General features: G+C 38.2%; 2 protein-coding genes across 2 annotated transcripts in view; both read right to left on the reverse strand.

Annotated features, from left to right (window-relative positions):
- ckap2l (cytoskeleton associated protein 2-like) overlaps positions 1-8,590 on the reverse strand; it is a 9,725-nt gene extending 1,135 nt beyond the window's left edge. The window contains exons 1-8 of the mRNA XM_080895273.1: positions 8,430-8,590; positions 6,442-6,508; positions 5,187-5,241; positions 3,831-5,017; positions 3,285-3,480; positions 2,753-2,908; positions 1,959-2,019; positions 1,380-1,539 (exon numbers count right to left, since the gene is read on the reverse strand). Coding sequence (XP_080751399.1) covers positions 1,380-1,539; positions 1,959-2,019; positions 2,753-2,908; positions 3,285-3,480; positions 3,831-5,017; positions 5,187-5,241; positions 6,442-6,508; positions 8,430-8,469 — 1,922 coding nt within the window. The 5' untranslated portion in view covers positions 8,470-8,590. The remainder of the gene's footprint in view (positions 1-1,379; positions 1,540-1,958; positions 2,020-2,752; positions 2,909-3,284; positions 3,481-3,830; positions 5,018-5,186; positions 5,242-6,441; positions 6,509-8,429) is intronic.
- A 1,591-nt stretch (positions 8,591-10,181) lies between these two features.
- Positions 10,182-11,870, reverse strand: LOC308404348 (interleukin-1 beta-like). The gene is made up of 5 exons (XM_080894377.1): positions 11,809-11,870; positions 11,360-11,597; positions 10,998-11,159; positions 10,632-10,765; positions 10,182-10,484 (listed from the first exon to the last, which is right to left on the reverse strand). The coding sequence occupies exons 2-5, from the start codon at positions 11,574-11,576 to the stop codon at positions 10,263-10,265; spliced, it is 735 nt and encodes a 244-aa protein (XP_080750503.1). The 5' UTR covers positions 11,577-11,597; positions 11,809-11,870; the 3' UTR covers positions 10,182-10,262.
- Positions 11,871-15,990: the final 4,120 nt, after the last annotated feature.

Consider the following 15,990-nt stretch of genomic DNA (forward strand, 5'->3'; position numbering starts at 1 on the left):
AATCCACAGGAAAAAAAAAACATCTTGCTGTAAAAACTGTAAATAACTCATCATTTCTTTGTTAAGCTGCTTGGATATGATTCTCATTGTGCATATTTTTTCTTTCTTATTGCTTCTGACTTGTGATTAAAACAAAAAGCATACTTCAAACAGAATAAGGAAAAAGGTGAAACCAAATAAAGCACACAGATCAGTGAAAAAGGTTCTAACTTTACAGCTTACTGTGTTTAACATGTGTTTCTACAGCAGCCTGAACACAAATTAACAGTATCATTATTATAATATCAACATCACTTAAAGAATTATCTGACCCTGTTTTAGTGGAGTGTTTGCTTTTGGACCTCTTTTGATAAATGCTGTTGTTTAGTTCTAAATATATGCACGGATTACCGCAGCACCATACACGCAACATACACAGGTTTTAAAAGCTAATTTTACATCACTGTGTACACTGTATTGTTTGAAGAAATAAAATAATAGCATAAGGACCATAAGAACAAATCTATATCTTGCATGAAGAAGTTACTTAGCTGCAAAAATGGGTCGAGAATAAAAAAACAACAAACAAAAACACAGGACGGTTTGAATGGTTCAAACATGTCATTTCAATGTGTCAGAGCAGGACTGAAAGACTCCGGTAAGTCATGGGAGACAACCCACGGTCAACGAACGGACGACTAAGAAAACTGGATTTAATTTATGTGAAGAGAACAGCTCAGTATTGTGAAGCGTGCTTCCCTACGCGAATAAAAAACAACGAGGAAATATCTTATTGCCAAAGACACACGGAAGGAGCAAAGCAGCTTTTCTAGCTGAGGGCACAGAGCCTGGGTGTAGCTCATTTCAATATTTACACTCAAATGACAAAGCAACACAACAACTTAGCCTTTCTCAAACTGTGCATCCAGCAGTGATTTTAGTGAGTGATCTCTTAAAAGTTGTCTGCGGGACAGTGTTCAAAGGAGCACGACAAACACTCTTTATATAGATTTACATTACTCACAGTATCTACAGAACACAGTAAACTTGGCACACATAATCTAGAGTGTGCCTTGAGATTATTAAATGGGATTGACTGACAATGTCCCATTTTCCCCACATTTTGTTCTTCTCTTCATGCTCTTTGCAAACTGATTCAGAAATCCCCCCCATTATTAACTATGCAATGCTTTTATTTCCGCGTGAATGCAAAAAAGGAAACGAGCCGTTGGCGTTGTTATCATGAAAAGTCGATGGCTCATAATCTCAGTAGCTTACAACTCATGGGCTCTGTCATCAAACAGATTAGAGCTGAACTAATGCTAAAAAATTTTGAGCGACCAAACAAATACATCAGAGAACAGTAACATGGAGAAAATGACACGATGACTCGAACATACCCAGGGGTTGCCGTGATCTTGTACTTGACCACAGACGACTCTCCTCTCTCCCCATAAATGAGCGCTCTGACAGGTTTGGGGGTCATCAGTGGATTGCTGCCACAGTCTGGAGTGTTTTCAGGTGTTGGAATATGTTCGACCTCTTTGTCCTGTTCTTTAGCTGAAAACAACATGAAAATGTGGGTTTTACTAAATTTAATTGGGGGAAATATCCTGCAAGAATTAACAGGACTTGATTTGATGTAGAAAATGTGTGCATTTAGTAGCTGCACATTTACACTTCCAGTGACAAAGACAATACCCAGGCTTTGGATACCATACCAGTACCTCAGACTGGTAATCATATACTCTAAAAATGTGCATCTTATTAAATGTGCATATTTTAAATAACATTCATGGTCGTATTTTTGTTTAAAAGGAAGGAAACGTATATTATTATGCAACGGTTTTAATTTCATATTAGGCTGTATGTTCCCCATGAATTAAATGAGTTTGACACCCCTTATCTAAGAACTAAAGTTATCTATTGTAAATCTTAACGCTGCCGCTGCCCCAACCAAGGTCATGAAGGTGAGTTACCTTGGATCTCGTCCTTTTTCTTCAGAATGTCAAACACCACGATCCGCAGCTCATCTACTGGCTACAACAAAATACAATTACAGGAAAACAGGATTATTATACATTACTGGAAAGCTTTCCCCAGAGATGACAAACTCTTCACATCCTGCTCTGAGCTAAAGTTAACTATACGCGTATCAAGTTTAAATTTGTTTATATGGCACAATTTCATGCTAGACCAATTAAAAATGAAAAGTGACTAACATATACAAACGTTTCTATAAAAGGAAAACTTGATTAAAGAGAAAGACAGTTTTCCAAATGCAGTCAGAATTTCCAAGCTACTAGTTGGAATGTGTATTTGTGACTCGCTAAATAAGCTACGCAGACCACTGATCAGCCTCTATCCATGAACATGCTGCAGCAGTGTTGTTTTTGAACTGCTCTACCTAGCTAAGAAGCCGAACAAAAACCTGTTTTTTTTTCCCCGAACAGTGATACTGGAACTCACTTAATTCTGGCCTCTGAGTTATCTGGAATACTGCACTAAAGACAAACAGGATGCATGACATAACCCCCCTCCCCACCCACCCCCCAAAAATGCTGAAAACCCCACACTGATGCATCAACAACAGAGTCATTTAAGTTAAGATTTGCTATGCTATTTTTGGCCTCTGTTATATTATAAAATTTCGTTTTCTCTGAGTGAGCCCTGTTTTGTTTATGTAGGTGTGCACAAGACTACAGATGGAAGAGGAAGATGCTTTTTTAATACATAAAAGACCTTGAGAGTCTGAATATCACTGTTGCCTTACCTCCAACACAAGACGAACAGCCTCTTCGAACATGGGTAGGACATCGAAGTTTCCTTCTTGCTCCATGAGGCGGACTTGACAGATCCAATATTTCGCAAATTTCTGGGAAACAGCAGGCAGGCGGGAGAGAACCTCCTTCACCTGGTCTCGGCAACCCTGCAGGTGTGAAACGTGTTCTCAAGTAACTGGCAGGATACTCCAAAGAGTTTATTTTATGTTTATCTTTAGTCATAACTTTTTTACACTACCATTACGTAATGACTAACCCGGTGTGAGAAAAAGTTAAATGTAGGGGTTGAAATTCTCTGATGTCCTGTTATATTCTTCTTGTAAGTTTTACCAGGTAAAAGCACATCTGCTTTCAAACAAGGTGAGACAATATTTTCTGTATCAAATGCATTTTTCTTACTTTATCTAATGACTACACCGAGACGACAAACTTTCAAGTCTGTTCTCTGTGTTTACTACACAACTTCAGGTGAGCAGTTAAATGAAAAGTGACACTGAATCAAATCAAATACAACACACACACCTCTCTCAGTAACTTGAGGCAGTCAGCCAGGGATCTATCTACAGCACAGATGAGGGAGTAGGCCTCATCTTCTTCAGTCATGGAGGCCCAGAAAGGCTGAGGCACTGAGACCGTGCGCCTGACCCGAGGTTTGCCTTGCATTGGAGGACGTTTGTAGGTAATGCCTTTGGACTCCCGCCATTCCTGCAGTTTTTTCCTTTATGTCAAAATGAGATGAGTTATTAATGAGCAATATTACATGTAACTATGAAAACAGAGCTTGGAATGTCTACAGTGACAAACTGACCTAGAAATCGATCCGTGATCGATCGAGATAATAGTTTTTATATTTGGATCTGCTTAAGCCAAATAAAGTCAGTCACTAATACTGAAAAGTTATCTCGTCCTACAGATAACTTTTGGTGTTCATCACATACAGAAAGAACTGAGGTCACTGGGGCCGAAGTCACAAGGCAAACTTAATCCCACTGTGAACTACATTGGAAATCTAGCAAACTGTACCATGTCACAATTTTGTAGTACAGTTACCTGTACTGTTCTACTTACATTCTTTCCACCTGGGCAGCAGTCAGTTTCTTTCCCTCAGTCTGAGGAAAGACCTTACTCTGGACTTTTGGGGTCTTCGTGTTTGTGGCTTGGCCTGTGAGACGGACGGTCCTGGAAGGTGGCGGGACTGTCTGTGAAATAAGTGGAGCGACTCTACTTTTTACACCAGATTTGAGCGGAGGAGCATTTGAAGCACGATTTTCTGTCTTGCCAGCTGTCTCTTTAGTTATCTTGGTTTTCCTTCCTGTATCAGTCACAGCAGGCTCACCGACAGGTCGAGAGTTGCATGTGGTAGCTGGCCTCGAGAATGTTTGGAAGGCAGCTTTGCATGGCTGGCTCTTCTCCCCTTTAGGTTCAGTTCTTGGCTTTGTGGACTTGTTTGCAGGCTGACCAGTTGATTTTTTTGCTGCTACTCTTACCTCTGGCTTAAAAGACGCAACCGTGCACTTGAGAGATGTGTATGTTGTTTTCAGTCCACTTGATAACTGACTTTTAGATGGCTGAGAATGACTACCTAGAACAGGTTTAGAGTTAAGTTTGTTTTGACCCTGAACTTTATTCTTAGCTCCCATAGTTGAAGAAATATTTGCAGCAAACCTCTGCGAAACAGACGTTGTTGACTTGCTGCTGGATTGCACCTTCTTCGCAATTTGATTTGTGGTAGTTGTACTAGCTGCAGTGACAGAGGTATGTGGTAGGCTTGGCTTTGTGGCTCTTGACTGGATCACTGCAGGAGTAAGTCCTGTTTTTGTTTTGACAAGGGGGCCAAGACTAATCCTGGTACTGATCGTCATCGTTGGACCTGATATGGCAGAACTTGGGCCAAAGCTGAATTTGCTTTTTGATTTGACTCTGACTGTATGAGCTGTGTTTAAAGGGGCTTTGCCTGAAGTTTGAATTCCTGCATTTGCCTGCTTGTTGACATGGCCGGCTCCATTCAGGTGAGGTTTGAAGGACACAACACTGTATGTTCTGGTGAGCGAAGGGTTTCGATTATGTTTTGGCTGTGCTGGACGACTGTTGTTCTGCTGTGCCGTCAGTATATTGCCGTTTACATTTCCTTTGTTACTGACACCAAATGCTTTCTTTTCAGGGCCTCGACTGGCCTGAGCTGTCACGCTTTGACCTTTTGTGATATTACGCTTGAATCCGTCAACTGGAGCTTTGTTTTCTTTTCCTGCAACAACCTGTGAAAGAAAAACTACGAATTAACAAAAAGGGAATCAACACTAGCCTGATTCCAAACAGCATCTCTGTCCAGCCAACAAACTGTTTCAGATTCCTTCGCTGACACTGAATTATTTAAAGATTTTGTTGTCAGATTTGTGAGTAACAGTTCGTGCATTCAAGCTGTACCTTTTGTGTAGATGTCACAGGCTTCTTACTCACAGAGTTTCCAATTAGGTTTGACCTAAAGAGTGAAACATCAGTTACTTAATTTATCAAAACAGAAAATGAGCTTCAACAATTTCCAAATGATGACCAGATATCCTTTTAGAGTTGATCATTAACTGATTTTATTTTTGTTAAAGTCTGTGGTAAGAATTTATTTTCTCCCTATGTTTATCATTCATCTGTTCATACAACACAAAAAATAATTACAATTATTTGGTTTCATTGACTCATGGTCAGTGCACATAAAATCCATGAACCCAATGGACCTCTTTTTGTTTTATTAAATGGAATGTGGATTTGTAAATAAGTATATGCAAATATAGGTCAATAGGTTTATGATATATCTACATAGATAGATGCAATGTTCACTGCTTAGATGTTTTATTTATTTTTATACTTTAAAAATATGAAAGATTTGAGACTTTGTGGGGGATTTAAATCCCAGAAAAAAATCAGTCTGATTTGTTATATGGATTACCATATATACCCATAGGGGAGTGTTTCATTCTCACATTTTCTTGGGTGTTTGAAAAGAGGTTAACTGGGCTTTTTTTTTTTGAGATTTTGATTCTAATGCAAGAGAAAACAATGATAACTAAATAAAAACTCATACACAAGGACAAAAACTATAATGAAATGTACTGACACTTGATAATATTTAATAACAAAATGAAAAGTGGAATGAGTTTGGAAGTGATCCAATCAGTCAAACAATGTTAGACATGTACAATTTGATCTGCCTCAACAAACAGGTTGGAGTGCCCATGCTCATGTTTCTCATCGAAAAAAAAAAGAGCCAACGCCTGCAAGTAAGAGAGAGCATACTTACAGACACGTTTTGCATTTGATGTCAAGGACAATAAGACTCGTTTTAAACCGTGTGGAGCAACTCTCACCAGTAAAAACACGAGAAACTTTTTATGCTTTATATTTTATTCACCAGATTCAACTTTAGATTTAGTCTACTTTAATCTTATATTTAGACAACTAAAACTTAAATAATTTATGGCTAAAACTAAATGACGTTTTACTCAAAACAGCTTGACTAAAACGTAATCAAAATTAGCTCTCAAAATCAACACTGCATCCAAGAGGCCTCTTCAGTTCTAAACCTGGCACAGTCCCAGATAATAAATTCCTGGTGATGGGCTGTCTCCTTTCAACACCCAGCAACATTTCATAAAACATTTTTTTCCACATGCAGTTTTATTCTTACCTTGCTTCAGGTAGCTTCAGCTTTCCTTTTGCTGCCAGATATTCCATTAGCTTCTGCTTACGGATCTCTGTGACAGAAAACATACAGGAATTAAGCACCATCAAATAAAGATTTTTCACTATACTCACATGTAAACGCCAAACTTGAGATTCATGAAATGCCTGAACTGAAAATTCTAAAGGATTAGTACGAAGCAACATCATGTATTTGTTGTTTGTGTTGTTCTTGGTTTGGCTGTTCGCTATAGCAATATATACAATATATATACAAATACATGGGAATATTTTAGTTGAATGGGGAGGTGATAAAAAAAAGTTTTGTACTTTGATGCTATTCTGGGTCAAATCAATGAAAATGGTGGTTTTGGGGACGGTTGAAATTGTACATGTCATATATGTGTGTATATTTTAAGAGAGAGAGTTCAAGAGGGATCTTGAAATTGTAATACGAAACATATGTGTTCCCACCACATTTGTGCAGGTTCAAGCAGAGGCTGACACCTGCTGGTCTTTGAAGGATCATGGGAAAATCTCCAAACAGTGTAGGAGCATAGTAGTACTTCACTTCACTGTGCAATACCTTTTGTGCAATACTTTTGTTAATAGTCAACGGTGCAATAGACCTCAATACTTGAAATGTGCAATTCACTTGTATTTTTATTCCTATTTATCCCCTTCGTATATCTTATATATGTGTGTGTGTGTTTAATATATATATATATATATATATATATATATATATATATATATATATATATATATATATATATATATATATCTGTAACTGTAACTTCTGTCGGTGCTGTGCTTTTGGAAACCGAATTTCCCAGAGGAACCCACCCGAGGGATTGATAATGTTTTATCTTATCTTATCTCTCTTATCTTATCTAGTATAACTATATGTGGTTCACATACAGAACAGAGGTCATAGGTTTATAGAGATGTAAACACTCAGAACAAGCAGTTGGTCCTCAGTCCTCTTTATTTTCTCTAGGTGCTCTGGCTAAAAGACATTCATGTTAGGTTAATTGGTGATTCTAAATTTGCTGTGGATGTTAAAGTGCTTGAAAGTGTACAGATAAGTGGTGTATGAATGTAGAATTAAAGTGGGACTTAGAACCTCTTTGAGTGGTCAGTAAGACTAGAAATGTGCTTTATTAATGTGAGTACATTACATGTGGCGCTCCCTGTCTTTGCTCCTGCAAGAACAAGTACCCACAATGCGTGAAAATGAAACAATAAAAATGTTCCAATCCACTTATTCTGAGCTAACTGAGAATAAAACAGAAATCAAAAGTGGGATTGTGGGTCATAATAAGATTATAAAGGTGCCTAAGATGCCATTTCAGTGAGTAAGGGAAATCATTGTGAGTCCCACACATGTACGTCTTCGACCACTGTTTTGAATACAGGAAAGATAGCAATAGCACGTTTTGTGCTTGTTACACATACAGAAGTGAGAACAGGGTGATTGTATGGTTATAAATTGGTTATATAATAAATTCCAACAGGTCCAGAGTTTCCTTGCCATTTTCACAGTCATGCATTAAATCATTTTGGCTGTTACACTATCCAGGATCTCAAACTTTATTTAAGAATCAATCTTCTATTTATTAATGTCAGACCAGTTATTTATACATTGTAAAAGAATATGTAGTTCGTAATTTGTTGTTGATACAATGAGGGAATTGACCGGGACAATGCTATGAAAGCATGAATATGAATTGTACGTGTTAAACAAAACAAAGCAGACTCCTGCATGGACAGACCGCCATTAGGAAGGTCGGTTAAAATACTCAAAAGGCACCTCAGCTGCGGATAAAAGTCACTTTTTAGTGTTACCACCCACTTAACTCTATCCGTCTTCTTCCACCCTGAATTGCTAATACTAACTGTACTGTAAGTTAACGTTTCCTAAGTCGCAGCCATAACGTCTTGTTAACCGTTTAAACTTTGCTAGCTTTTATGGAACTTAATAAACTCGCTAACCTTTTCTGGAAAGCACTGGCTCGGATTCCCCTTCTTCCATTTCTAATAGAAATTGTTTTCGTCGTATAAGTTTGTAGAAATCAGCTAAACAAACGTGTTTCAAACACGTTAACGTCGCCCATAATAACTGCGCTCGCGCATCCGCTTTCGAAATTGCCGGGAGTTAACGCCTCCTTTCTCTGATTGGATGATTTGAAATTTCGGGGGAAAACAACACACTTGCGCAAAACTCCTGCGCTGATTAGAGCAGAAATCATCTGTGCAAATGAATGAAAGGCAGGCGCACCATTTCCTGGACATGATGTGTCAGCTGTGCTTTATTATATGACCAAACTTTGTATAAAAACTCTTCAAAATATCACCGTAGACGACATAAATAAGAAGGTACGATACAGCTCATTAAAGTGGAGACTGAAATGAGAGGTTTTTTTTGGAAACATAGGTTTTATTTTAAATTACTTAGTGATCCAAATTTAAAAAATTAAAGGCAGGACAACATAATGGCGTCTGGGAAGACGTTGTATCCCTTATAAGTCAAAGTCATACATAATCAATTGTAGACAATTAGCAGTTAAGTCCAGGCACCAAACAAACAAAAACTAAGATACACTGATTTAGACAGACTAATTTGTTTGGTAAGAATGCTTTTAGTCCACTCTGCCACTTGGTGGCGACAATGTACCATTGAATTGTTTGCCCATCGCTAGTAAAATGAACAGGAAGAAGAAGGTAGGCTAAGATCATACATGATAAGATAAATTATTAAGGTAGACTACATAGAAAAAAAAATCTCAGAACAGGAAAAAAATGCTTAATTAAATACAGGATATATAGTAAAATTGAAGGAGCTCAGTAAGCAAAATATCAAAGCAAAAACTGAATAAAATACCATTAAATGGCTCTAGTAAGTAACTCCAGTGAGTTTAGCCAGATGACTCAATGAATTGGATTAAGAAAAATAAGAAAATAAAAGTAGTTTACTAAATATATAAAATAAATGTCAGAAACCCAACAAATTTCTCACCGTAACAGAGTGAAACGTGTAGGAGACACTGCAATAAAGTGGCTTAATGTGCACACAATGTGTTGGATTGGGCAGAGTTTAAATAAACTCATATCAGAACAGAAATCTTGCATTGTAAAGATTTATTGCACAAGGTATCTGTGCTTGGATCAGCAGAGTCTGATAGATAAAGTGATCTGCCTGTCCAATAAGTTGGGCAGAAAGTGATCAGGGTTATGATGGTTAATGTCTGTTTAGTTGCCAATCACAGAACCGGCTGTACTGATCAGTGTGTAGCCTGTCGGTGTCATCGGCTCTATTCTGACTCGGGGTTTATTACAGAACACCGCGTTGCACGGAGCTGAGGAACAGTGGTTGATTTCTGACTATTTTCACAAATAACATTTTGTGAACTTTGCTGTATGTTGTGGTGAGAGACTGTTATTGTCTGTTATTTATCCCTATTTGAGTGGATTACCAGATATTTAAAGAATATATCAGCCACAAATATAAATTGGGAATAAAAAATTTATTTCAGATTGTTAGATCATTTAAATACTTGTTTGTAAAAACAAACAACCAAACAAATAATTAACATCTTGCAATAGCATAAATAGATGAATAAATACATATATAAAAGCATCAACAGTATGTTAAATTATTGATTAATAACTACACACCAGATGCTCAGAGAGCACAATGATGCTACCTTGTGATGTAACTTTACATCATTAATTATTCCAATTTATGTACCTAGCACATACTTTAAGAAGGTCAAACTGGAGCGCAAATAGAGCTCCAAAATTCATCTTGGGAATCCTTAATGGGTTTTAACTCTGGCGCTGGATGTTGAAGCTTCTGTAGCGTGGGGCGGTCTCCTGACACACTTCCACCACCTGGTCGTCGTCCTGCGCTGTGCTGATGTACCAGTTGGGGCAGCGGACAGACATGAGAGAGCTGATGCTGAGCCCAGTGTCGCGTTTATAGAAGAGAAATCGCACCATGTCGCTTTCAGCGCTTATCCTTGTCAGACTGTTTTTATCCGTCACCTCCTGAGAAGAGCAAACATCCATGTCAGAGAGTTTCAGTCAACAAAATTAGGCCTGATATCAAATATTAATTCACCTATATGTGTGCAGTGTCTTATAGATTATAACAAATGGTGTGCTTTTCATGTGAGATTCCTGAAAGAAGTTTACCTCCAGGTGGAGGGTTGGCTTGTCGTCATCCTCGTGACAAGACAGATAGAGGTTTGTGCCTTTGATGCCCAGAGCGACAGGCCTGGTCTCAGCGATGGGTGTAGGGTGCGCGTAGGTCGACATGTTCAGGTGCACTGTGGAGAGAGTGATGGATACAGGGTCATTTTAATAAATCATGGCAGCGTACGTAAGCAGGAAAATGTTAGAGGCACAATTGAATCAATTTAATAAATTCAAGCTACCTATCCTTTCTACTTTATGGCATTTTAGTTCTTTTCTACTTCATGTTTCTAACAACATGGATGATGATTGAATATTTTTAATGATTTTCAACTATTTAAACGTCTAAGTGTCACATGTAGTTACCTTTGCGGTCATCACTGCCTCCCTGCAGCATCACTGCATGGAGCTCCATGCTGCTTTGGACCAGAACCAAGCTCCTCTTTTGGCTGTCAGTCACAGTGCACTCAATCTCATCCCTGCTGGTGAACTGAGGTGGTGCACCTGTCCTCTCGATCACACTATGCTCTGGGACAAAAACAGACATGCATGGTTGAATATGGTGTTAAACTAGATTTCTGTCTACTTATGACTAGGATGGTAAAATGGAAAGATACACTATTTGTGTATTAATCTAAAGAGAATTCAAAATAGCTAAACCTAATTCATATTTTATAGAAGAGATAATGGCTCATTATGAGTTTTTCCAGTATTAAACTTGTGATTACCTTCCACAATGCTCTCCAGCATGATGGAAAGCAGGTTTTCATCCTGGAAGTCTGTGCTCAGCACTGGCTCTGACTTGCTGGTCTTTAACCTCTCCATGGCAATGATGAGGTTGACCACACTCTTCATTGTCACTGGATGATGGGAAACTTCCAAGTCCAGTCCCTTGGGCATCTTGAGGCTCCATTCCTCAGCCATGTAGCTCATTTTGAAGTCCATCTTTTACTGAGTTAAGATCTGCTAAAGCACAGAAAATAATTTGTATTATCCTCACAGCTGGATTTTCAGCAGAACTTCTACTCATCTTATACTTTCTTTATTTTGTTTCTGTTACTATTTACATTTTTATAGCATTTTTAAAAAATTGCTCTCTACTGTTACAAAGCAAGGATCTTCTTTGCTCAAGATGAACACTGTCAAAAAACCAAACGAACATTGTAAGTGAGCTTACCTGTTGAAATTTGTAGATCAGAAGCTGTTTCAATGTGCTGTGTTCACTGTTGTTCTGTCAGTGTTGTTCTGCCCGACTGTGCTGTCTGGCAGGGTTTTTAAATCCCCGCATCAGGGAACTTTCGTATTGCATACAACACATACGTCATTATGATGCAATAGTGGAGTTGTACAGGTTGTCGGCGGTGAAGCAACAGCTTGAAGCATCTGCACAGAAGAGTCATAAGTAAAGGATAAATAGACTGGCAATTATAAAGTACCTCTATATTCATTTTAGGTATTAAAAGCACTTTCACTCGATCACACAGCAGTACTCCATCAAACGTTCACCCGAATGCCTGTGTAGGTTTGATGAATATCCAGGACATGATAGTCTAAGTAAGTAAGTAAGCAACTAGCCTTGTTTAAGGTTTGTGAAGCACTTTCACCTCTCATCCCAGAGGCTTTCTCAGTTCTAAAAACCAACTGTTGAAGAGTCCCAGGTATTTAAACCCTAGTGGGGTTTTCCATGCATTTATTGAGTGGTGGTCCGAACACGCTTCGCTGCATTGCATGCGATGGATGAGAGGAGTAACAAGTCACTGCTCTGTGAGCATTAAGTGTCTCTTGATTTCTCAGTCAGATTCATACATGAGCAGCCATCATTCCCAGATCATCAAAACAACTGCGCTTTAAGGTAAATGTTGTTGTGATTTTTGCTCTATAGATAAAATTTAACGGAATTGACATGTCCATTGTTATATACAGACTATCTACTATTAAAATAGAGCAATGACCGACAGCACCATGACACAGGACTAAAAATTGCCTCATCTTTGAGAAATAACAAAAAATTCAAGAAAGCAGGTGAAAACTCATCATATGAAATTTAAAAACTTTCTTCATACGTCTTTAAAAAATTTTAATGGGGTATTTTAATGTGATAAAAAAAATTCCAGTACACTTCCTAGGTGGAGTTGTGTAACAGTGCTTAAATAACTCTAGATTTGCTTGTTGGGACATGAGTGAGTGTGTCAGGCACGTTTATCACGCTCAGGCTAAAGTTTACATCAGTGTTTTGACGTCAAAAACCAAAAGACAAAAAAACCCACTGTTTGCAACCATTTTAGCCTATTTTTTTTTTACTTTCACTTTAACTCCAAAAAATAATAATAAAGAATTTTATTATCTCTGCCATTACTGAATAAAAAGACAGAAAACCCTCTGCTTTAATGTTCCCAGTTTAAGCTTCTATATCAGCCCTCACTGATAGATGAGGGCTTCCTGACAGTCACTGTTTTATATTTAACTAAAAAAGGAAAGATTTATCATAAATTTAAGCATATTACAAATGTCTCAAATGGCTTTTACAGATTTAGGATATTTCAGTACAGTTTTGAAAGGATGAAATATTTTAGATAAGGAAGACAGATTGTAAATCTAAAATAAGCTGCTGTGAATGGATCCAAATGTCACGAGCTGGGAAATGACTGGAGCCAAATTGGATCTGTCTAAATCTGTGATCTAAAGTCAAAATTCCATCTTCAAAAGCTGGATTTTTTGGTTAGATCAAGAAAAACCTTTTGATAGAGTGGATTATTTGTTTAGGACACTTCAAGATGCAGGTTTGTGGAAAAAACAATATTTCATGCTTTGAGTTGCTGTTTTGTTGAAGATAGGAGGGGACTCAGCAGACCAGTCCCTGTCTGGAGAGTCATTAGGGATGGTTGTCTGTTATCTGCCATGCCGTATGCTCCTGCTCCTGCCTTCACATACACTGATGCAGGAAATAGAGAAGAGACTGGTTGCCTTTTTTGGCAACTTTTACCAAAGCACTTTTGTTACCTCTGTGGGAAGGTGGACAGCGACTCATTGACATAAAAAATTGCATTAGGTCTTTTTGTCTTCAGACTGCTCAGCATTTCTTATACCCCAAACCACAGATGTGGATCGAAATGATGACTGGTACGGACATCTCAGGGATTTCATCCTTCTACCACTCTGAACCAAAGTGTTATGTGTTAAAAGATTCTGCTCTGAGGTTTATGCCAGCAGGGGGAAGACCCCCTGTTCTTCAACCCTCTTATTCAGTCTAGCTTGCTTGGTTCTATTAGCATCAATAATTGTAGCATTTGTTACCATGCAAAGAGTCCTAGCAACATCTGACCTGACAAAACTGGCAGTGCTGAGATCAGGAGAGCAGCGGAAAACTGCTGCTGTCTTCAGCCGGTTCTGCCAGTTCCTAAGTCATTGTCTGTCCTACGGAAGTTGGTGGAGGAAGTGGTGGCTGCCCTTCCTGGATTCGTTTGGCAAGTGCCTAGTGTGGGTTTTGCAGAGACTCACTAGCCGCCACCCCCCGTGTCCTATGTTCATAATATTTTTAATAAACGTGGGCGCAAGAGAGAGAGGAAGACATCTTACAGTGAGTTGAAACAATAATTTGTTATTTATTCTTGCATATACAATTTTTCTCATTCGTATTGTGTCACTTTGTATGTCACTCACAATTTCCATCACCTCTTCCCATTCGCTGAGCCCCTGCACGGTTCGGCTTTGGTATGCCACCCCAATATTTTTAGTGGCTCCCATGGCCACCCCTATGAAAAAAATCCAGGGGGCCCTAGATCTCTAGTTGAGGATAGCGCACAGGTGAGTTACCACAAACAGACATATGGCGCTTAATTAAAGCCAAGTGTATCGTATCTGCTACATGTGTTTTTGTGAGTTTTTGAGACTTCTACATCATCAGCATGACTTTTTTTTACCCTCAAAAAATGATCTAAATTGCATGAAACATTTTTAATGACTAAATTGCAAAAATATGGGTTATGTAGCAAATGTGATACAAATTAAAACTCATATGCAGATTAAAATTTGATATATTTTTATATATATTTTGTCTTGGGGTTCAACAAACACTCCATTATCAAAAGATGAAGATTTCTGGCAGTTATTTCATGGTTTGGGTTTTAAAGGGACGTAGTCACTGTAAATATGGACTGGTTCTTATATCTAAGCTAACTGAGCTCTCAAAGTGATTTACACAACTTGACTCATTCACACCAGCACTTTTTTTAAATACTCTTTCTGTCTAAGTGTTTCTATCTAACATTCACACATATTCATATTCTGATGGCTGCATTGGAGAGCAACTTGGGGTTAGTACCTTCCCAAGGATATTTGGCAAGCAGACTGGCTATCTGCTCTACCACCTGTGGCTCAGGTGGTAGAGCAGACAGTCAAAGATTATAAGCTTGTATTTTTTTCAAGCTGAGGAGACCTTGCAACATTTGTGGTTTGGATGTCCTAAACTAGTTCCTCTCTTTACATCTCCCGTGTCCTATGTTCATAATATTTTTAATAAACGTGGGCGCAAGAGAGAGAGGAAGACATCTTACAGTGAGTTGAAACAATAATTTGTTATTTATTCTTGCATATACAATTTTTCTCATTCGTATTGTGTCACTTTGTATGTCACTCACAATTTCCATCACCTCTTCCCATTCGCTGAGCCCCTGCACGGTTCGGCTTTGGTATGCCACCCCAATATTTTTAGTGGCTCCCATGGCCACCCCTATGAAAAAAATCCAGGGGGCCCTAGATCTCTAGTTGAGGATAGCGCACAGGTGAGTTACCACAAACAGACATATGGCGCTTAATTAAAGCCAAGTGTATCGTATCTGCAAACAAAAACTAAGATACACTGATTTAGACAGACTAATTTGTTTGGTAAGAATGCTTTTAGTCCACTCTGCCACTTGGTGGCGACAATGTACCATTGAATTGTTTGCCCATCGCTAGTAAAATGAACAGGAAGAAGAAGGTAGGCTAAGATCATACATGATAAGATAAATTATTAAGGTAGACTACATAGAAAAAAAAATCTCAGAACAGGAAAAAAATGCTTAATTAAATACAGGATATATAGTAAAATTGAAGGAGCTCAGTAAGCAAAATATCAAAGCAAAAACTGAATAAAATACCATTAAATGGCTCTAGTAAGTAACTCCAGTGAGTTTAGCCAGATGACTCAATGAATTGGATTAAGAAAAATAAGAAAATAAAAGTAGTTTACTAAATATATAAAATAAATGTCAGAAACCCAACAAATTTCTCACCGTAACAGAGTGAAACGTGTAGGAGACACTGCAATAAAGTGGCTTAATGTGCACACAATGTGTTGGATTGGGCAGAGTTTAAATAA

Source organism: Rhamphochromis sp. 'chilingali' (assembly GCF_963969265.1).
Source record: "Rhamphochromis sp. 'chilingali' genome assembly, chromosome: 10".
NCBI classification, from domain to species: Eukaryota; Metazoa; Chordata; class Actinopteri; order Cichliformes; family Cichlidae; genus Rhamphochromis; species Rhamphochromis sp. 'chilingali'.

Bases quoted from the DNA above. Each gene is read 5' to 3' on its own strand.
- LOC308404348 (XM_080894377.1), bottom strand. From the start codon at position 11,576: ATGGACTTCAAAATGAGCTACATGGCTGAGGAATGGAGCCTCAAGATG. The intron at 10,766-10,997 runs GTAACTACATGT...CTCTCTCCACAG, and splicing joins AGGCAGTGATGACCGCAAAG to TGCACCTGAACATGTCGACC. The intron at 10,485-10,631 runs GTAAACTTCTTT...TGCTCTTCTCAG, and splicing joins AGCCAACCCTCCACCTGGAG to GAGGTGACGGATAAAAACAG.